Here is a 22,145-nt window from a genome sequence, read left to right as displayed (position 1 = left end):
TAGCCTGGAATCATGTTTGCATTGGAAAGTTATAGTAGTGTAGTGAAGTATAGTGATAATGCCATGAGTTTTCATTCTATCGCGTAAGCGTATAATTTCTCATTGACAAAACACTACCGCGTGATGGCTCTCCCTACCTCGGTGAGACAGAATGTAGTAGGGAGGTAGCTGTCCAAGTGTCTAAAATACTCTACGTTTGTTCATAAAACTTACCAGTCAGATATATGTATATATATATCTGCCGGGTAAAGGTGCACAAGCGATGTTGTAACATCATGTAATATTATTTTGCCCTTAACGTCATATTACTATCAAACGGTTGTATGGTTCAAGTTATATACTCATACCATAGTTACTCCTACGGAGGACAACCGAGAGTACGATTATTCTTATTACATTTAATCGGTTCTCCCTGCAACTATTCAGGGGTGCCGGTTTCCCACCTATTTTTAAACATTTAAGCTATTGTTATGACAATACCAAGTTAGCCTTTTATATTTAGCAAATTCAGTTTCGCTTAAATATACCAGTTTGATGGATTTTGGTTTCTGCTCTATAATGATAGTAAACCTATTCATTCGTAGAATGGTGTAGGTGGCAACTCAGGCAGAGCAGTGCGGAGAACGACGAACGTTCTCTGAGTCTGCTGTCACTAATGCGTAATGCCAGTGCTCAGTTCCATCTGATTGTCTGCCATGCGCAGTAGGTTACGTCTCTCTCTCTCCTGCAGGATTGACGGACTAACCGTATTTCTACCCTACAATCACGGCCTTAGCCTCGGTTGAGGGAATTCTAGCATACATGCTGAACATCTTCACTTTGCGAGAATTTTTTCAAAAAAAAAATAAAAAAATAAAAAATAAAAAATAAATAAATTATATATATATATGTGTATGTAGTATGTGTATATATATATGTATGTGTATGTGTGTGTGTATATATATGTATAGGTATAATGTGTAAATGTATATGTGTGTGATGTATATATATATGTATATATATATATATATATATATATATATATATATATATATATATATTATATATATATATATATATATATATATATATATATATATATAGTATATATATATTATATATATATATATGTATATATATATATATATGATTAGACCTTTTTCGGTTCTGTTTACCGCATGGTAACAGAATTCTGTCCGAGTCTACAGCGGCATAGCACACAGGATTTCCCTCGATACAAGAATGATGTGCAAGAGATGCAGTCAATTAGCTCGCCGAGACGTCCCTTGCTCGATTATGAAGGGGACTCCTTCCGCTGCCAATACGACAGCGCCGAGCGCGACGCTCGGCAGGACGCTTGGATGGACGCACAACGTAATGCTTCTTCAGACATTCGCCGAGAATCAGAGAATAGTAATGGATCTCAGGAAGGAGACTTTTAGGAAGAAACAAATGAACAATCTTCTACAGTGTCTTCAAATTACTCCTGTTTAAGTGAAACGCAGCCTTATTAGGGAAGGAAACATGCTCGGTGAGGGAATGAATGAATTGCAGGGGACCATTTCCTCGCTGGAGAAGTTTGTTTTCCCTGAATAGACTGAAATTCACACCTCTCCAGTTTTTCCTGCAGAGAAAAACTGGAATAGCATAGATGATCTAGAAATGATTCTGAACATCTCTCATAGTCAAGATTCGTCTATAGGTGATGTCATGGCTCATAATCTCATAGAATTTGAATCTTGAAAGATTACTTTAGTCTTCAGAGACGTCCTCCCCGCGCAGGAGTTGGAACTCTCGGAGGGTCTCGCTCCCTCTGAGGAGAACGAAGACGCTATAGGTCGCACAGGCGGCCGTCGTCTTTGGTTCCTCGGAGGGGGACGCTTCTCGTCCGTTAGCTCCTTCTGCTTTGCAGTCGTCTCCTGGGCAATTGGAAGACTTTCCGCAGTAAAAGAGAGCTAAGATGTAGGATGTATGGTCTCAGGGAGGGGGACGCTTCACGTCCTCTCTCTTTTCTACTGTGTTGCGATCTTCACCAGAGAGGACGTCTTCCGATGAGTATGCTTTTGAGCGCTTCGGTCGCTCCTAAGATATATCCTTGGCGGTTCCATGTGAGAAGGAGGAGGGCTTCCCCTCGCCCATCGTCTTCTCAAAGGATCAGCCTTTTGCCTGAGAAGGAATGTTCTCCATCGAAAAGGATGATTGTGTCTTTGCAACAACAACTTGTTTTGTTGATTGCAGTGAGAAAGGCAAAGCCACATCGCGAGAGAAGGATGATAGGCTGCCAATCAAGAGTCCAGGCAGTCCCCCTTCTCCTTCTCTTCGTTCCGCTCTTTCGCCAGTTGCCTTGCTCTCTAGATTTCATGCAGCTCTCCAGAGGTTGTCTAGAGAGCATGGTTACCATCTTCCCGAACGTGTGTCAGTTGAGAAGAAGAAGAGGTCTTGGTTCGATGCTTCGAGCCTCTTTTGAAGAATAGTTTCAGCCTGCGGCCCCTCAGTCTCCTCCTTCGCAATTGTTATCTTCGAAGGACGACTGGCTCATTCATGCCTCCACTCAAACGCGGTGTCTGAAGGATTTTCAAACAACTTATTCGTTGGTGAAGTCCCTGGAACTACTGGTGAATTTCGAAAAGTCACATCTGATCCCAACCCAATCCATCGTGTATCTGGGGATTCAGATGGATTCAGTGGCTTTTCGAGCTTTTCCGTCCCAGGGACGTCAGCAGCAAGGCTTAGACAAAGTGTTAGCCTTCCTAAGGAAAGATTCGTGCTCGGTGAGGGAATGGATGAGTCTAACTGGGGACCATTTCCTCGCTGGAGAAGTTTGTTTCCTTGGGGAGACTGCACCTCAGACCGTTACAATTTTTTCTCAAGTACAATTGGAAAGAAAACAAGAATCTACACATGATCTTGGAAATTTCAGGAGAGGTAAAACATCACTTGAAATGTTGGCTAGATCCCAGTGTAGCTGTCGGAGGGCGTGTCTCTCAAGCTTCAGAGCCCTGACCTAGTGTTGTTCTCCGACGCGTCCACCACGGGATGGGGAGCATCATTAGGGGGAAAGAAGTAGCAGGCACCTGGAGAGGGGAACAGGTGTCCTGGCACATAAACCTAAAGGAAATGGCAGCCATCTTTTTAGCTCTCCAGTTTTTTCCAAAGAAAAAGTCTCTCGTCGAATAGTCCAAGTCAACTCAGACAACACCACAGCTCTGGCGTACTTGAAGAAGTAGGGAGGAACACAGTCTCAGTCCCTTTTTTGCTCTGGCAAAGGAGATCTTGCTGTGGGCAAGGGCAACTGGACGTCATGATCCTTACGAAGTTTGTAGCATGAGTAGAGAATGTCTGGGCAGATCTCCTCAGCAGACGAGGTCAACTTCTGCCAACCGAGTAGACTCTGCATCAGGAGGTATGCCAAGAGCTGTGGGGGTTATGGGGACGTCCCGCTCGTGGATATCTTTGCGACGTCCAGAACGAAGAGGCTTCCAAGTCTTTTACTGCTTCCCCAGGGTTTAAAAAACATTTTTTCGAACCCAGCTGCTAGTGACGATAGACACACTTCTCTGGGACTCGACGGGGATGGACCTATACGACCTTTCCCCGTTCAAGATCTTAGGGGAAGTCATGAGAAAGTTTGCGGTGTCGGAAGGGACGAGAATGACTTTGTTCGCCCCGTTCTGGCCTGCGAGAGAGTGGTTTTCACAGAGGTCATGGCCTTTGCAGTAGACTTCCCGAGGACGCTTCCAGTAAGGACAGATCTACTCAGACAGCCCCACTTCGAGAGGTTACCACAGAAAGCCCTTGCTTTTATCTGAGTCTGGACTGCATTCAGATATTCCAAAAGTTGGCCAGAGCGAGAGGCTTCTATAGTCAATGGTGAAAGCTATCGCCAGTTGCAAGAAGAGCGTTTTCCAACGCAGTGTACAATCGAAGTGGATAGTCTTCAGGAGTTGGTGCAAGAAGAACGCATTTTCCTCCACCACGACCTGTGAGCAGATTGCTGACTTCCTTTTCTGAGAAGGGATCTAAAACTTGCAGTCTCTACAATCAAGGGTTATAAGAGTGTGCTTTTAGTTGTCTTTAGGCACAGAGGCCTGGACTTGGCGGACAACAGAGACCTTCACGATCTCTTGAGATCTTTCGAAACGATGAAGGTTCAACAACCCAAGTTGCCGTCTTGGAACTTGGATGTAGTTCTGAAGTTCCTCATGTCCAGTCCATCGAACCTATGCATGAAGTGCGAGCTTTTATGAATTCTTCTTGGTTCCATAACAATATGTCATAAAGGACATATGAGCTGTCACTTACGGGAGATGCAATTCTGTGTTGACCTCCCGTTACACGAAGGATGTCAATTCAACCTACAAGAGATCCTTTTCTCTTGGTTGTTCGTGTCTGCGGATACGTTGCTGGGATAGGGAGCCGACACTGATCCTTAACTAGTGAGTTAATTTTTAGTTTAACTCTTTTTAAAATTAAGCGCTACCCTCGTGTTAGGATCAGGTGATCGAGATCGGTGTTGTGCTCCTTAATTATGCTAATAGGCATAGGTATATGGTCATATGAGTGGATTAGCCCATTGACAAATGCCAGTTAGGCTTTGCCGAGTAAGTGGATAAGACCCCATCGGCCAACCCAAACCCAAGCAACTCTTACCCATAGGTCACATCCCTCGCTGAGGCTCTTGAGACGAAGCAGACTACCTAAGCCACTAGCTAGGAAGTCAAACCCCTCCGTCTGAAAAGATAGGAACCAAAGGTTTATAAGAGGTCCTTCGATAACTTGTGGTGTTGGTCAGGAAGCCAAGGTTACCAGTGTCAAAGAATGCTTTGGCTTTTTTCTTGAGGGGCACCATCAAGGAAGTGCATTCATCCTGTCAAGACAGTGTATGAAAGTGTTGAAGGTGAATGCGCATGGACTGAGGGCTATTTCTACGTCGGTAGCCTTCCAAAAGAAACATGGCACTCAATGACATCTTGAATGCCACATTTTGGCGTAGTAATTCAGTGTTTGCCTCTCACTACCTTCGGGAGGTGAGGATTACAATACGAGAAACTTGCTACCTTCTTTGAGGGCCCATACGTCGCAGCAGACAATATATTGGGGACAGAGAGTAGCACTCTTCCTATCTTTTAGAAAATAATATGTTAGTTTGGACTTTTTAATTTTATTTCTTTTTATTTTTTATTTTTTATTTTTATTATGTTTATGTAGGTGTTTAGTTTTTTGTGGTCTTGGGTAGGCCGCGCCTTAGGCGGCCTTCCCTCCATTAGCCTTGGTTTACGAAGTTTAACCAGATAGGCTAGGTCAGGTGGTAATGTTTTTGCTTCGCCCTCATAGTAGGGTAAAATGTTTTTGTCACAGTGTGGTCACGCCCCCATTGACAAATCATCTGGAGCGCACCAGCTACATAGGTCACGTCCTTGCTGGCACCTCCAGTGAAGCATTAACAGCATTCGGTGTCTAAACAACACCTATATGATCTGTCACATTGTGGTCACGCTCCCTGTGACAGTTCATTAGAGCGCACCAGCTTACACAGGTCACGTCCTTGCTGGAACTCTAGGAATGCAGTACCGAAATTGGAGGTCTATAATATAGGATCTAGTTGCATTGTGGTCATGCCCCCGTTGACAGATCCTCTAGAACTCAACAGCTTCACAGGTCACTACCTAGCTGGAGTCTCTAGTAAAGCAGAAGCAGACTTGGGTGACGGTACTCACGAAGTCAGCTATGCTAACAGTTAAGGAACCAAAATATCAATCATATATATGAAATTGTTTCCCAAAATCGAATCTGTCTCCCCCTTCCTCCAAAGGTGGGATTCAGCTATATATATATCTGGCAGGTAAGATTCATGAACAAAATGATATTGTTATGATACAATAAAGTTTGTTCATACTTACCTGGCAGATATATATAATCAAAGTGCCCACCACCTCCCCTCAGGAGACAGTGGCACTAGAAAAATCTGACAGAAAATGGGAATGGTTCCTTACGGCCCGCCTCCCAGCGGCGGGAATGGGTACTACCACCTGGCCGACCACTGCGTAATGCCGCCGGGAGTTTTGAAATTCTGTCGGACTTTGGAGAATACAGCTATATATATATCTGCCAGGTAAGTATGAACAAACTTTATTGTATCATAACAATATCATATTATGCCAACTATGGAAATGCAGGATGTTAGCTAAATCAATTGATAATGCATGGAATATTATTAATCTTTTACATTTTTATTTTACTAGCACAGTATATCAAAATTTTATTCTGGTATATTTTAACCCTTTGAAGCTACAAGTAAATATTAAAATTTGATATTCATTGTTGCTGAAGTTTAGACATGAACACGGTTTAAGTTATGTGTGTCCCAGTGAGAAGTGAGTTTTGATAGTCTACATTAGCCCTTATTAACTTGAGCTCTATGCTTACTTGAAGGTGGGGAAACCCATGGCTTTTTTCCTTAACTAGATATTTGTGTCTTTTACTGAAGCCTTTTTACCATACATATATAATTTTACACCTTACAGCATGACAATGATCGGCTACCTGTCTTACCTGCCCAACATTCGTCAGCTTATACGAGAAACTCCAGCCTTTCCTCTTCAGCAGCAGCTGCTTGGAATGAATACGAATTGCTTGACTTTTGTTGTTATGGTCATCTTTATCTCAACGCTAATGGCCAAGGTGTGTTAATGTGTTAATTTTTTTCATGAATTCTTACATTTAAGTTATTGCATATTTTGTTTCCTTGTTAGACAATGTATTCTAGTATGTGCCTTTCAGGTACAGCCTCAGCCAGTTTCAAAATTAGTGAAGCCAGTTATGATTGAATTATTCCCCCCCCCTCCCACTATATATATATATAAATTTTTGTTCATGCCACTTACCTGGCAGATATATATATAGCTGTATTTTCTGACGTCCGACAGAAATTTCAAAACTCGCGGCACACGCAGTGGGCGGCCAGGTGGTAGTACCCATTCCCGCCGCTGGGAGGCGGATATCAGGAACCATTCCCATTTTCTATTCATATTTTTTTCTGTCGCCGGTCGGTAAACATCTGTTTACAGACCTCTGCTCAGGATTTTTTTGGAATTGACTCGCTTTTAAGTATCTGATTGATTTTTTTTGGTATTGAATTGGATTGTTGAATTGGCATGCGCGATAGTGGACCGTTTTTTGATTTTGGATTGACTTTTCTATATAAGATATGTCTGGATCAAGTGTTGTGAGTTTCAGAGTGTGTGTGAGGGCTGATTGTAAGGTGAGGCTACCGAAAGCATCGGTAGACCCCCACACAGTATGTATGAGTTGTAGGGGGCTTAATTGTTTGATTGATAATCGGTGCAATGAATGTGAGAAATTGACCGATGATGATTGGAGAGTATATGAGTCCTATCGCCTTAAATTGGAGCGCGATAGGATCAGGAGGTCTTCCTCCAGGAGTGGTTCTACCAAAGGTAAGGCTAACATCTCTCCTGCATTAACACCTGTAGTGTTTACAACCCCTAAACCTGTGTTGCCTTCGGGCTCTGATTCTGTGTCGGGAGAAGCGAATGCTCTCTCTCTGATTTTGGAGTCTCTTCGCACTCTGGAGACAAAGTGAAAGCCTTAGAAAACTGGCTCGGTGCAAGTGTGTGATCGTGCCCCCAGTGTTGTGGAGGGGGCGTCAGATCGGCCGCCCCATACTGCCTCTAGGCCTAGACCTCTATCAGAACTCCCCAAGACCCAGGGAGTAGGTATGTCGAAAGCCGCAAGAGGGTTACGGGGGCTTCCCACCGATCTGGCGTCCCTTCGGCAGGCCCTGTAAAAGACCCAGGCTGCCAAGGAGCGCGCCACGACTGCGCGCGTCCTGAAAAGAGTGCTTTTCGTCCTCCGAAGCGTCCTCCCCACGCAAGGGGTGGAGCGCTCGGAGAGACTCTCGTCCTTTGAAAAGGACGTTTCGTGCGGAGGACGCTTCACGTCCTCTTTCGCCACTTTCGTCGGAGGACGCGTATGACGTGTTTCCGCCTCAGAAGAGAGGTAGGATCTCCTCCGAGGAGGACGCTGGGTTGCGTGCACAGGCGCGTATACCTGAGAAGCAGGTAGCTGTACCTGTGAGAAGGAAGGAGGCGTCCCCTCGCCCCTCGTTTTCTCACAGGATCAGTCCTGCTTCCTCTGTTCATTCTTCCCCAACGAAGAACATTCTTTTGTCCCTTCAGGACCAGCTATCCTCGCTTATGGCTCAGAGGACTCTCCCAGCAGCAGTCGAGCCTAAGCGGAGGAAGGACCTTAGACTGCCTGTCAAGAGGACTAAGCAGTCTCCTTCTCCTTCACCTACTTCTTCTCGTTTTCGCTCCGATCGCTTCTCCCCTTCGGCGATTCGCCGATCTCGTTCGTCCTCTAGAAGGACGTTACGTCAGGACGCTTTTGAGGAGACGCTCTGTACGAAGGACGTTCGGCAGGACGCTCGTCAGGACGCTTGTCAAGACGCTCGTCAGGACGCTTGGCAGGACGCTAGGCAGGACGTTCGTCAGGACGCTTGGCAGGATGCTAGGCAGGACGTTCGTCAGGACGCTCGCCAGGACGCTAGACAGGACGCTCGGCAGGACGCTCACCAGGACGCTTGGCAGGAAGCTCGCCAGGACGTTCAGGCCGCCTTTCAAGACGTTTTTGGGGATTCTGACCAAGAAGTCGTACCCCCAGACGCTAGTTTACGCGCACAGGCACGTATGCCAGCGAAAAAGAAATGTAAGGACGTTTCTCGGGCAGGTGAGACTGCTGCGGAAGGCGCTGAGGACGCTCGTCCTCCTCAGGACGCTCTACCTTCATCGAGCAGTAAGCGTCATAAAGAAGACAGCCGAAATAAGGCTGCCTCTAGCAAGGATAGGGGTCCTTTGATCAAGCCAAGACCTGATATTAGGACGCCCTCTCCTGACAGACGGTCTCCTCTTCCGTGTAGAGAAGAAGGAGAGCTAAGTAGTTCGGCTGAATCGGTTGAAGAGGAACCTGCTGCAGCCCCGTCTATCTCGGACTATAAAGTCCTCGTACGACTCTTGCGTTCTTCTTTTGAAGACAAATTTCAGCCCGCAGCTCCCAAGTCTCCTCCTTCGCAGTTTTCTTCATCTAAAACTGGAAAAACCCCGGAGTTTGTAGAGATGAAAACTTCTCTCTCAACGAAACGTGCCTTTAAAAAGCTCCAAGATTGGATGGTACGAAGGAGAGACCAAGGCAAGACGACCTTCGCCTTGCCTCCAACTAGACTTAGTGGAAAAGGGGGCATTTGGTATAGAACCAAAGATGAAGTGGAGTTCGTATCCCTTCTTCGGCTCAAGGAGATTTCTCCAGCCTAGTGGATTTGCAGAGGAGGTCGCTTTTACCCTCTGCTAAGGTAACCTGGACCTCGTCGGAGACTGACCATCATTTGAAGGGTCTGCTCAGGACGCTGGAAAGTGTTTCAACTTCCTTGACTGGTGTTTGGGAGTTCTGGATCTGCAAGCGAGAAGCCCAGAATCTCTCACAGTCTGGGGGAGCTGTCCAGCGTGTTAGCATGTATGGACAAAGCCGTCAGGGATGGTTCGGAGGAGCTTGTATCTCATTTTTTGGAACGGCTTTTATTAAAAAAGAAAAAAGGAGCTTTGCTGTTGCAAACTTTCACAGCTCGTTCGGTGACTCCAGCTCAGAAAGCGGATTTGCTGTTTTCGCCTCTTTCGAACCATCTCTTCCCCCAGACTTTGGTAAAGGACCTGACGAACAGCTTACAAGAGAAGGCAACTCAGGACCTTTTGGCCCAGTCTACAAGACGGTCAGCCGTACCTTCAACCTCTTCAGCTGCGGTTCGACCGCCGAAGAAAGTTAAGCCCTTTCGTGGGGCTCCCCCCTCGAGAGCAGCTCCTCGAGGGAGAGGGTTTTCACGAGGAAGAGCTTCCTTTAAGCCAAAGCCTTCCAAGTGAGAAGCATGTCCTTCAGACACCAGTCGGAGCCAGACTGAAGTTTTTGCGGGAGCAAAATGGGGGAGAGGAGAGAGACACGGACTCTTGGTCCCTCAAGATCGTGGAGCAGGGGTACAAGATCCCCTTTTTAGATCTTCCTCCTCTTTCTACGACTCCCAGAGACCTTTCTCCATTCCCTATCAGGGAGAAAAGAAGAAAGAAATATTGTTCGATCTCCTTCAGCAGATGATCGACAAAAGAGCGGTGGAACAAGTCGCGGACTGGGGTCTCCGAGTTTTTACAACAGAATCTTCCTAGTACCGAAGCAGTCGTCAGGTTGGCGTCCAGTTCTAGATGTAAGCAGGCTCAATCTTTTCGTGGAAAAGAACAAATTCACGATGGAGACGCCTCATTCTGTTCTGGGAGCATTGAGACCGGGCGACTGGATGGTGTCCTTAGACTTGCAGGACGCGTACTTTCACATCCCGATCCACCCTCTTTCAAGAAAGTATCTAAGGTTTGTCTTAGACAACAAAGTATGGCAGTTTCAGAGCTATGTGCTTCGGACTGACCACGGCTCCGATGGTGTTCACAGTAGTAATGAAGAACGTAGCGAGGTGGCTACACTCTTCGGGAATAAGAGTTTCCCTGTACCTCGACGACTGGCTGATCAGAGCGTCGTCGAGAGAGAAGTGTCCTGAAGGACTTGCAGTTCACTTTAGCCTTAGCGAAGTCCCTGGGACTTCTGGTCAACCTCGAAAAAGTCGCATCTGACCCAACACAGTCCATCGTGTATCTGGGGATTCAGATGGATTCAGTGGCTTTTCGAGCGTTTCCGTCCCAGGAACGTCAGCGGCTAGGCTTAGAAAAGATCTCAGCCTTTCTAAGGAAAGAGACTTGCTCGGCGAGGGAATGGATGAGTCTGCTGGGGACCATTCCTCGCTAGAAAGGTTTGTTTCCTTGGGAAGACTGCACATCAGGCCTCTCCAATTTTTCCTTGCGGACGAGTGGAAGGCCAAGGACGATCTCAATGCCATATTGAGGGAATATCGCTTCCAATCAAGAACCACTAAGATGGTGGTTGGACCCTCAGAAGCTTCAAGAGGGCGTGTCCCTAAGTCTTCTGAGCCCCGACCTAGTGTTGTTTTCAGACGCTTCCATCACAGGATGGGGAGCAACACTAGGGGGAAGGGGAAAGGAAGTCAGGCTCCTGGAGAGGGGAACAGGTAGCCTGGCATATAAATGTCAAAGAACTGGCAGCAGTATTTCTGTCCCTGCAGTTCTTCGAAAAGAGTTTGGAGAACAAGATTGTTAGATAAACTCGGACAATACCACAGCACTCGCTTATTTAAAAAACCAGGGAACAACACACTCCAGAACGTTGTTTTCCCTAGCGAGAGAGATTCTGCTGTGGGCAAAGAGAAAAAAGGTGACTATCCTGACGAGATTCATTGCAGGAGTGCAAAACGTCAGGGCAGACCTTCTCAGTCGTCGGGACCAAGTCCTACCGACGGAATGACCTTGAAACGAAGACGTTTGTCGAGACCTTGTGGGGACGTCCACTGGTCCGACTTATTCGCAACGTCAAGGACCAAGAGACTTCCTCTTTACTGCTCCCCGGTCCTGGATCCAGAAGCAATCGCGGTAGACGCTTTGCTTTGGAATTGGACGGGCCTAGACTTATACGCCTTCCCACCATTCAAGATTCTGGTGGGGGAAGTCATGAGGAAGTTTGCGGCCTCGGAAGGGACGAGGGTTAACCCTGATCGCTCCGATGTGGCCAGCGAGAATGGTTCACAGAGGTCATGTCTTTCCTTGTAGACTTTCCAAGGACATTGCCCTGGAGGAAAGATCTACTCAAACAGCCTCACTTCGAAAGGTTTCACCAAAACCTCTCCACTCTGGGTCTGACTGCGTTCAGACTATCGAAAAGTTGGCCAGAGCGAGAGGTTTTTCGAAAGCAGCTGCGAGAGCAATCGCACATGCGAGACGTGCTTCCACAAGAGCTGTTTACCAATCGAAGTGGGCTTCCTTCAGGGCATGGTGTAAAAAGGAGGGAGTTTCCTCTTCCTCGACCTCTGTGAACCAGATAGCTGATTTTCTGCTCTTTCTCAGGATGTGCAGAAATTAGCGTCCCTACCATCAAGGGATATAAAAGCATGTTGTCAGCGGTTTTTAAGGCACAGAGGCCTCGACCTGTCTGACAACAAGGACATCATGACCTTTTAAAGTCTTTCGAGACCTCGAAGGTTCCTCAAATGAGACCTCCATCATGGAACCTGGATGTAGTCCTTAAATTCCTTATGTCGAGCACTTTCGAACCGCTTCAGGCAGCGTCTCTTCGAAACCTGACAAGGAAGGCTCTTTTCCTAACTTCTCTTGCGACGGCTAAGAGAGTTAGTGAAATTCAAGCGTTTAGCAAGTTAATGGGATTCAAAGGGGACAATGCTGTCTGCTCGTTGAACCCAACTTTCTTGGCGAAGAATGAAAATCCTTCGAACCCTTGGCCGAAGACTTTCGAGATCAAGGGTATGTCAAGTCTGGTGGGCCAAGAACCAGAGAGAGTCCTGTGCCCGGTCAGGACTCTCAAGTTCTACGTGCATAGAACGAAAGAGGTAAGAGGTCCCTCAGGTAACCTCTGGTGCTCTGTGAAGAGACCAGAGTTACCTTTATCGAAGAATGCTGTTGCTTTCTTTCTAAGGGACACCTTCGGGAGGCTCATTCATCTTTCCAGAAGACTGATTTGAGCCTCTTCCGAGGTAAAAGCGCACGAAGTTCGAGCCGTCGCTACCTCTCTTGCCTTCCAAAAGAACATGTCAATCAAGGACATCCTTGATTGCACCTTTTTGGAGGAGTAACTCCGTCTTCGCCTCACATTACCTAAGGGATGTGAGAACGATTTATGACAATTGTAATGCACTGGGGCCATACGTTTCTGCGGACACAGTATTGGGGTCCGGAAGTAGCTCTTTCCCTATCCCTTAGTTAGGTTTAGGTTAGGTTGGTTGTGTTTTTAGTTGTGGTGAGTCTTATGTGAAGATCTCCCATCCTTTAGTTAGTTTTAAGGGGTTTTTTGTGAATAGTTGGTCAGGTGGTGGTCAGTTGCTTCGTTGCCCTCATTTGTATGGCCTCGATGGTCTTGTCACGCTGAGGTCTCGCACCCGTTGACAGATCATCCAGAGCGCACCAGCACTACAGGTCTCCACCTGGCTGGCAACTCTGTGTTAAGCAAAAGCAGCCTTACGTGACAGTAATCACATAGTCTACTTTGCAAACAGGTAAGGAACCAAGATGTATATCATCTACTTAATTTAAGTTTCCTAAAAAAAAAAAAAAAAAAAAAAAAAAAAAAAAAAAAAAATCCTATTCTGTCTCTTCCCACCATCCGAAGGTGGGATTCAGCTATATATATATCTGTCAGGTAAGTGGCATGAACAAAATGTTATTGTTATTATACAATTAAGTTTGTTCATACTTACCTGGCAGATATATATAATTAAAGTGCCCGCCCTCCTCCCCTCAGGAGACAGAGACATTAATAAAAATATGAATAGAAAATGGGAATGGTTCCTGATATCCGCCCCTCCCAGCGGGGCGGGAATGGGGTACTACCACCTGGGGCCGCCCACTTGCGTGTGCCGCGAGTTTTGAAATTTCTGTCGGACGTCAGAAAATATAGCTATATATATATCTGCCAGGTAAGTATGAACAAACTTAATTGTATAATAACAATAACATTTTTTTCAAAAACATGGTTTTAGGGTCATTTTTAAAGATTGTAAGGAATAAGAAGAGTTCTTTAAAAATTAATTAGTACATATGTTGTTATGCCTAATTCCTTGGACATTGGCAACACCTCACCCTCCAACTCAGATCAGGAGAAAGAGAAAAATCAAGAGAAAAATGAAAAATATCAAGCGAAAATCAGGGCAAAAGAGAAAACCGAAAGAAACAAAAAATATTGAGTGAAATTTAGAAATAACAAATTATAAAAAGAGAAAATTGACAGAGAAATTGAGAGAAACAAAAATAGAGAGAAATAGAGAAAATGAGAGGGAGAAAAAAATGAGAGCAAAAAAGAGAACAAAAAACGATTGTCTACTTTGGTTTAAAGTTTGTGAGAAAGCAATCTGTGGGGCACAGTATAATACTTCGCTCTAATTTGGCGCAGCACCCTCTTAAATTAGAACACTTTCGCACCCGATCTAATGTTAGTCTCCACCTTTTGTTTGACTAAAACGTGCCACTTTAGACCTTATTAAACCCCGCAGGAAGTTTGCTTCACCTTTTCCAACATCAATACAAGTTTTTTTTTTTTTTAATATACAGACAACACGTTCCCGCCTATAACTCCAAACTGCCATTTTTGAGGGTTATACATCTCTTGCACTACAGGCCTCATTTGTTACACCTAAATCATCAGCTTCATCTATATTGAAGTTTAGCAGTGTAATCTTGGTTATAATAATTATGTTGCTATTAAATATGACTTTGAGGTCCATTCATCTGTTTTAATTTTAATTTCTTGTTGCAACTCAAAGCACTGCAGTATACTTAGAATAATTATGATGCAGTCTTCATTTCAGGAGTTTGACAGAAATACTTATTAAATTGGAGTAATGATAGCTTTACTGAATCAGCTTTTTTATTTTGATCTAGAGCTTGGTGATAGCCGTTACATTAGTCGTTTTGATGATAAGGACCAATCAATGATCTAGCTTGGTTGCTTCAGCCATTATTGAATGGTGATTATTTTGCATGTGTTTTAATCACAATACTAGTACTAATGTTCTAAAGGGTCCACAATAATATAAAGTGAGGCTGTGTATAATTTTTAAGAATTTACAAAAAGCTTTCGAACCCTTCCCTGGGTTCATCTTCAGTCCAAATGAACAATTAGTTACAACATGTACAGAGGTAAATTTAAAAACAAGAGTCGTTGAAGATCTTTGATACCGGTCGTTAGCTCGACAACCGGTGTCAACTATCTTCAACGACTTTTTTTTTTTTAAATTTACCTCTGTACATGTTGTAACTAATTGTTCATTTGGACTGAAGATGAACCCAGGGAAGGGTTCGAAAGCTTTTTGTAAAGTCTTAAAAATTATACACAGACTCTTAACACTGTATTATTGTGGACCCTTTAGAACATTATGTATACTCTCGTGATAGAGAGTTTTTCCCTACTTGTACTAATACTTTTTTCAATTCTTCCCAAAAGTAATAAAGTATTTTTTTGTTTCCCACAGGGCTATTGTATCAGCATTGTTTGGAGGTGCTATAAATTCTTAATGCTTAAAGCACAGGCAGGTCAGTCTGTTCTCCGATATCTTGGCAGTGTTTCTGGACCTGTGGATCAGGAGAGCCAAACATTGGTTGTGGGCCATGATGTACCTGATTATGACACTGTAATGGCAGATCCTCAGTACAGGTAAGACTATCTGAGGCTATCCTTGTAAGACTTCCATGAAATGCCTTAATCACCTTTTAGTATATTTATTTTTATTAGATAGAATTGGACACCTTTTATATTTATTTTTATTAGATAGAATTGGACATAGAAATTTGTATACAGTATGTTAAAATATAGAATCTTGACCCTCATATATTGCTCAATTTTTATTGTAGGCTAGTATTTGTGAATTATTGCCTCACCCTTTCTTTTATTACCATCATTTTTTAAATTATGGGAACACTGCTGTGTAATAGATCATTGCACTGTGATCTTGATTTGAATGATTCTGGGATTTGAAGATAGCTTATTAATCGTCATGAACTGCTACCTTCCGCAACTAATCAAACTTCAAAGGAAATTGTCTTTAACGTAAGATGACCAATATGCATACATAACAAACATAATATATTTGATTTTTAATTACTCACTGGGTTTTTTTTTTTATGGTTTTACTGTCACTATCATGTAATGTCTTGGTGTACGATATCCATACAGGTAGTCCCCGGGTTACGACGGGGGTTCCGTTCTTTAGACGCGTCGTAAGCCGAAAATCGTCGTAAGTCGGAACATTGTGAACAATCCTAAGAAAACATACCAAATTTGTAACTAATTTGTATTTTTCATAACTGACAAACCTGAGGTCTTAACATTAGGATTTACTAGCGCCAAGCTGGAAACTGGTTAAATTAAAATTACACTTGTGAGATCCAGGGACTATTGGCATCTGTACCAGGTCATGGGGCATGTATACCCAGAATGCCCACGGCTACCTGTGACCCACCAGTTATACATAAAAAAACCCTTCAATTATTGATTGTTTTGCATTTTTGGTGTCATATTTCTTCTGCCAGATCGGCGTTGTAGGGGACGTAACCCTGGAACATGCGTCATAACCCTGGATATAATTTCTGATGATTATAATTGAAAAGCGCCTTAACCTCGGAACGTCGTAAGCCGAACCCGTTGTAACCCGGGGACTGCCTGACATGGTTTTGACATGAGAAAAACAAAAGGAACAACCGTTTTATCACCAAAGTAGGCAAATAAGGAGTTAGGCAGGACTAAGGCCAGTAAAATCAGGGAAAAAAAAAGGCATAAATTAACCCTTACTGGATGGGTAAATACATCAATATGCAGCTCCTCAGGCTGGGTAAACTTTGAGGTTGGCCAATTTATGAAAAAAATTTCTCTTTCCACGAGAAGTTGAAAATGACTATTTACAACCCTTGTGGGGCCTCTTTTACAAGACAATCGTAAATTTTACCTAGTTATATATGTTTTTTCTAATAAATAATTTTATTTTATTTTGTAAAATTATAATTGCTGCTCAAACAATATCAAAACAGATAAGAAATAAAATCATTAACAACACAAAAACCAACAGCAACCCTTGGTTGCCATTAGTGAATTTATGGGCTATAGAAGTATTGGCACCTCTTTCCTGCCCGATTCACATTCTAAATCAATTGGGCTTAATATTGTTTATCTACAGGATCAATCCGTCCACCACCCCAAACCTCTTATTACTACTCCCGAGTATCAGTCCATCCATTAAGGGCTAAGGCCTCGACTAGATGGGAATTCAGATGGGATGTATACAGGACAAAAGAGATCACATTTAAAGTCCAATTCCATGAAAATGATATTGTTGCTGATGATTTCCTGGGTGAATTTAGGGACAAGAGTTGTAAAATGGCTTTTATTCAACAATGGAGTGATTGAAAAATATTTTTGTTTTTAGATGCGTCTAAATGTTTAAGAAATTTTTACTTATTATGTATTTAAGCATATTTGATTGCCAACAGAAAATGGTAAAACCCGTGATTCATTAAGAAATATTCCAGATAATTTCACAAAGTACTTGCACACTGGTGATGTTTTAAACTAATGGCATTAGGAAGCAGATATTAAAAAAGCATGTCTATTGTAAACAGAAAGAAGCTCCTGAGCCTGTACCCAGAGCCGCCTCCGTCCTACGATGCTGCCATGGCTGCCCTCGTCTCCCACCAGGAATTTAGCCGCAGGAATGGCGATTCTTATGTAGAAGTTAGTGCTATGGATGTTGCAGGAGCTGCTTGTCCATCCTATGAACAGTCAACCTCAGGAGAAGGATCAGCAACCATGCCTGTTGAAGGCACCACAAGGGTGGAACTCACTGTTACTGACATTCCACCACCTGTGGTTTCTGCCCCAAATTCATCCAATACCCCACCATAAACCTGAGAGAAGTTTCTGAAGATACTGTTATTCTCAAGTTATGGAGTTATTTTCAGCTTAATTGGATAAGTTTGAGAAAATTTTTCCACAAAATTTATGAACAGTCTGATAATCTACGATTGATACCTACATTGTCTGTTGAGGTGTTAAAAAAGGAAAATTTAATTATTCACTATGAAAAGTCTGTTTCTTCACTTATATAACATGTTTTGTAATTCTCTTACCTTAAAAATTATTTGAAATATTGTCTGTACTTTGCTGCCTTATAAATCCTTTAGTCTATTTTCTGTACTTCTGCTACTGATTATTATTTAAAATATTTTATGTACTTCTGCAACTTCAAAACCTGAGAGTATAAACATCATTAGGCAAAACTTGCATTTGCATATTTAATACCCAATGTACCAGTGTTTTTATTAATAAATTCCTTTGCTGTTAATTTCTTTATCTTTCAGGAATTTCATATTTTCCAAGCCACATCCCGTCCCCCTACCAGCTGGCCTATCTAAATATACAATATGTATTCACTTCATTCATATTAATCTGGTGATCACCTAGAAATATTTTACAGGGTATTGGAGATTCCTGCTTATTCCCCTCTGCAACCCAAGAGGCAGACCCACCCTTGCCATGTATGTATATATATAGTTATATATATCTAGTCTGCTACCACATATACTTTTAGTAGAAATTTTGAGGTAATAAAGATTATTAATAATGAAGGATATCAAAGCAGGCTGGAATGTCACCATATATAGGTAGCTTACTTTCCAGTTTTTCATGTCATGCTCCTATAATCTATGCTAGGTAAACTTAGTATTTTAACTTCACCATATAAGAGGAGCAGCATTTGTCTTCTCATCAAGATTTCAAGTGTTTATTGGGATAGCAGAGTACAATTTCATTGAATCATTGAAAAAACTATCATCTCTTGATGCCTAGTTGTCATGCACAGATGGTTCATTGCTTTGTATTAAGTTTTATTTTCTTGTTTTGAAACCAACAACTCTACAAAGCGTCTTTATACACTGGGTATGGCTCATTGCTGTAGTTATCAAGTAATTATACGAATTTTTCTGTTTTTAAGAGACCTCGTAATAGCTCTTCATGTTGGATAACAGGGATTTGTCATAAAAATCCACTCTTCATATTGCTATAGTACTTCTATTCATTTATTTATATTGTAAAGACAAAATAGTTCTATTCTTCTGCTAGTTTTGCTATACAGTCAGTGGCATTGTCTTGCCACCATATGCTAAGCACAAGCTACTGTATGTAGGACACAATTTTCTTTTCTATTATTTAGGAAAACAAAGGAAGGTTTATAATATATATATAATATATATATATATATATATATATATATATATATATATATATATATAATATATAATTATATATATATTTCTCATCTTAATAGCAAAAATTGAAATTTATTCAAATCTCAACTGCAGTGAATTTATTGACATATTTCAAGTGTGCATTTCACACATTATTGAGAAATAGCAAGTGACCGTGAACATAACTGTTCGTGTGGGATATAAGTAGTTTCAAGAGGTCTCTCCTCAGTATGTAATGTGTATTTTCCCTCCAATATTTGTAACAAGAAATGGTCCTAGTCCCAAGTTTTACAACAAGGGTTATAACTAATAATTTGGCAATTAGCTCTTAAGATTGTTTTTTCTGCTCAAGCATTAAATATATGCACAATTAAAGCAGTACTGCATTTACATCCATAGAAAGACTTAAAATTCATACTGCATTCCTAACTGTGAAATACTTAACTTAGCAAGATAGCTGCTGCTACAAGTTAACTGTTTGTTGCAAGATTTTTGTCAAGATTCTATGTCCAGTCGGCAAGAAGTGGGAATTGTAATAGTCAATTAGATAAAGTAAACAATTAAGCTTGCAGTAAGGTTGCCTGGCATTTCACTCAAAACATATATCGTTTATCCATATGCAGGAATACTTTTGATCTCTGTAATCTGTGAAATAATGTAATTTGAAAAAAATTTTCTATAGGCTGTGCTGCAAGTTTAGCCTAGTAATATGGTCTAACTACTTCATGATAATAGTGTGTGTGAAGAGTAAAGGAGTATTTTCTTTTTCCAGACACACTTTGGTATTTCAAGTGATGTTTTGTAATATGCCAAGCTTGTATTTAAAAGAAACAGCAAATATATTACGCAGCTGATTTTGGATTGGAAAATCATGTTTATTATCTTTTAATAACCATTTTTCAGTCAAGAACTAGGCTTCTACAGTAATATTCACTATATTTTAAGTGTGTGTGTTTGGCTATACAGTTTGGTGTAAACTTGCTTCCATTCTGATGTATTCTTTAAATATGTTATAGTCTGTTCCATTCCAGGTAGATGTGGAAAAATGCACACCAAGATCTCGATTAGCTGAAATAAATTTTAATGATATCTTTGGCTCACTGATACGATGCAAACTATTTCTTCAGTGGTACGTTTGAATGCTTATAAATAAACAAAAAACCATGACACCTTATGTAGATCATAAACATTCCAATTTAAACCGATAATATAACAATACAAGCACACGATTGATGAGTGTAGCATGAGGTATACTGAAATAAATCATAATTATCAAAAGCTCATGGTTGTTTTTTTTTTTTTTTTTTTTTTTTTTTTTTTTTTTTTTTTTTTTTTTTTTTTTTTTTGACTAAGTAGACTTTTTGATACAAGGTTGTCTTTTGTGTGTGTGTTGCTAAATTATCAATACAAAGCCGCATGTTTATGATTTATATAAGAAGGGGTGAGGGTTCTTTGTATATATAAACATTTAGATAAGTTATTGAGGAAATAATATATATCAAGAAGTCAATGATATTGAATATGATTGTCAGCAAATCATGTGCTACCTATGTGCATGTGCCACATCTTCACTCGTATGCGGGCAGATGAAATGAAACCAGCTATAGTTGTTAGAAGTGTCTCATTTTTGTTCAGAGTTACTCTCTTAAGGACATTCTACTGTAATGGATTGTGAATTATATGAGTGCTGTTTTAACGAGTATCACAGTAGATTGTTGGTGAAGGAATTGAAAAAAAAAATTAAGTACCATTTCTTCCTAAAGATGTTATTGTTATATCAGAAATTGAGATTAAGGTGATTATACAAAGGTAAAAATGCTTTTAACTCTACAGTATAAAAGAAATAGCACTTTTGGTTAAAAAAAAAAAAAAGGCACTTTAAAGTTGTTCTAATTAAATCATTGCATTGTAATTGCAAATATTTTTTCAGGTGACATCGCACATATGATTCTATGTTGTCTTATATGCTTGTAACTAATTTGTTTTAAGATATGGCAGTGGCTGTTTTTTTTCCTTTTTTTTGCCACATTATATACAATTTAATCTTACTAAGACATATGTACAAGAAATATTTTCAATTAACCACTCTGAACACAGCTCTAGAGTTTTGATTGCAGAATTAGTATTCTTACATGTAACTTCTGCTTAACCTGGATTCTATTAGGGAAACTCTTGCACAGTTGTTATACCATTTGGAAAATAACCTATAAACAATTCAACTGAATTACAGTTTATAAGTTAATCCACACTTATTCCTGTATTAATCAGATCTCCCTCCAAATAATTTTTTCAGTATTTATTGGTAAAAGCAATTCATGTTTACCATTCTACTCTTAAAATACTGATGATGACTGTGTAAGGGTTTGATTGTTTTTGAGTGAAAGTCAATTAGCTGTGGATACAATAGAAATCCACTGTGATGTTATGGGGTGGACCTGTTCTCTCTCATATGATTATCATAAAATGCTTGTAAGTAAATTTTTACTTTTCATTATATTGGCATGCAGACTTGAAAATATGCTGGTTACACCAAGAAGTCAGGAGTGATTAAACTATTTCTATGGAACAATTACTTTCTGTAAAATTCTGTAAAAATTTTCAGACTTTTATAAGAGAGCAGATTTTCTTTATTTTCTGACAAATCATGGGAAAGTTTAACATGGTTTAGATTCTTTTCAGGAAAAATCAGACATTTCCAGAACTTTATGGAAAAAGTCTTATGAAAATCATGAACTTGTAGTAATTCCTGTCGTAGTATTCCTGTCAAAGTGGGAGAGTTTCAAACATTTGTGGTTTTTACATTGTTTTTCTAATTTTGACATTTTTTAGGGAAATTTCTATGAACCATGATGATTGAGTCAGGTTTATAACAGCCCTATCAAATAATCTTTTAATACCTGTCACTCTTTAACATGAGTTTGCTTTTGGATTTGCTCCTTATGAGTCACTGGTCTTCTGTAGCCCATTATGTAATGTAGTCTAGATTTTTAATATTTTACTTTCATGCATTAAGTGGGAGCATGTGCAACTGCCTTGGGGTCATTGAAGGTATATACGAGGTTTATCAAATTTATAGACTATTTGTAAAATGACCTCAACTTGATAAATTATGTCAATATATAGTATTGTATAGTGATTAGTTTTTCAATAACCTTTTTTGGATTTTTAAAAGTATATATTTTTGTATAGTGATTAGTTTTTCATCAGTGCTGGAAATGGTATAGCACTATAATCGTAGACACAAAA

At 41.1% G+C, this 22,145-nt stretch overlaps 2 protein-coding genes across 3 annotated transcripts in view; both read left to right on the top strand.

Moving 5' to 3' along the window:
• LOC135212552 (uncharacterized) overlaps window positions 1-22,035 on the top strand; it is a 29,887-nt gene extending 7,852 nt beyond the window's left edge. Inside the window, exons 5-7 of the mRNA XM_064246087.1 lie at window positions 6,504-6,660; window positions 15,137-15,318; window positions 17,277-22,035. Of these exons, the coding sequence (XP_064102157.1) occupies window positions 6,504-6,660; window positions 15,137-15,318; window positions 17,277-17,559 (622 nt within the window). The 3' untranslated portion in view covers window positions 17,560-22,035. The remainder of the gene's footprint in view (window positions 1-6,503; window positions 6,661-15,136; window positions 15,319-17,276) is intronic.
• LOC135212554 (large ribosomal subunit protein mL64-like) overlaps window positions 1-22,145 on the top strand; it is a 146,909-nt gene that overhangs the window by 50,749 nt on the left and 74,015 nt on the right. The window lies entirely within an intron of this gene.

This window comes from Macrobrachium nipponense, chromosome 41, assembly GCF_015104395.2.
Source record: "Macrobrachium nipponense isolate FS-2020 chromosome 41, ASM1510439v2, whole genome shotgun sequence".
NCBI classification, from domain to species: Eukaryota; Metazoa; Arthropoda; class Malacostraca; order Decapoda; family Palaemonidae; genus Macrobrachium; species Macrobrachium nipponense.
Note: the sequence above shows the minus strand (reverse complement) of the source record. Positions and strands in the feature narration are given on the sequence as shown.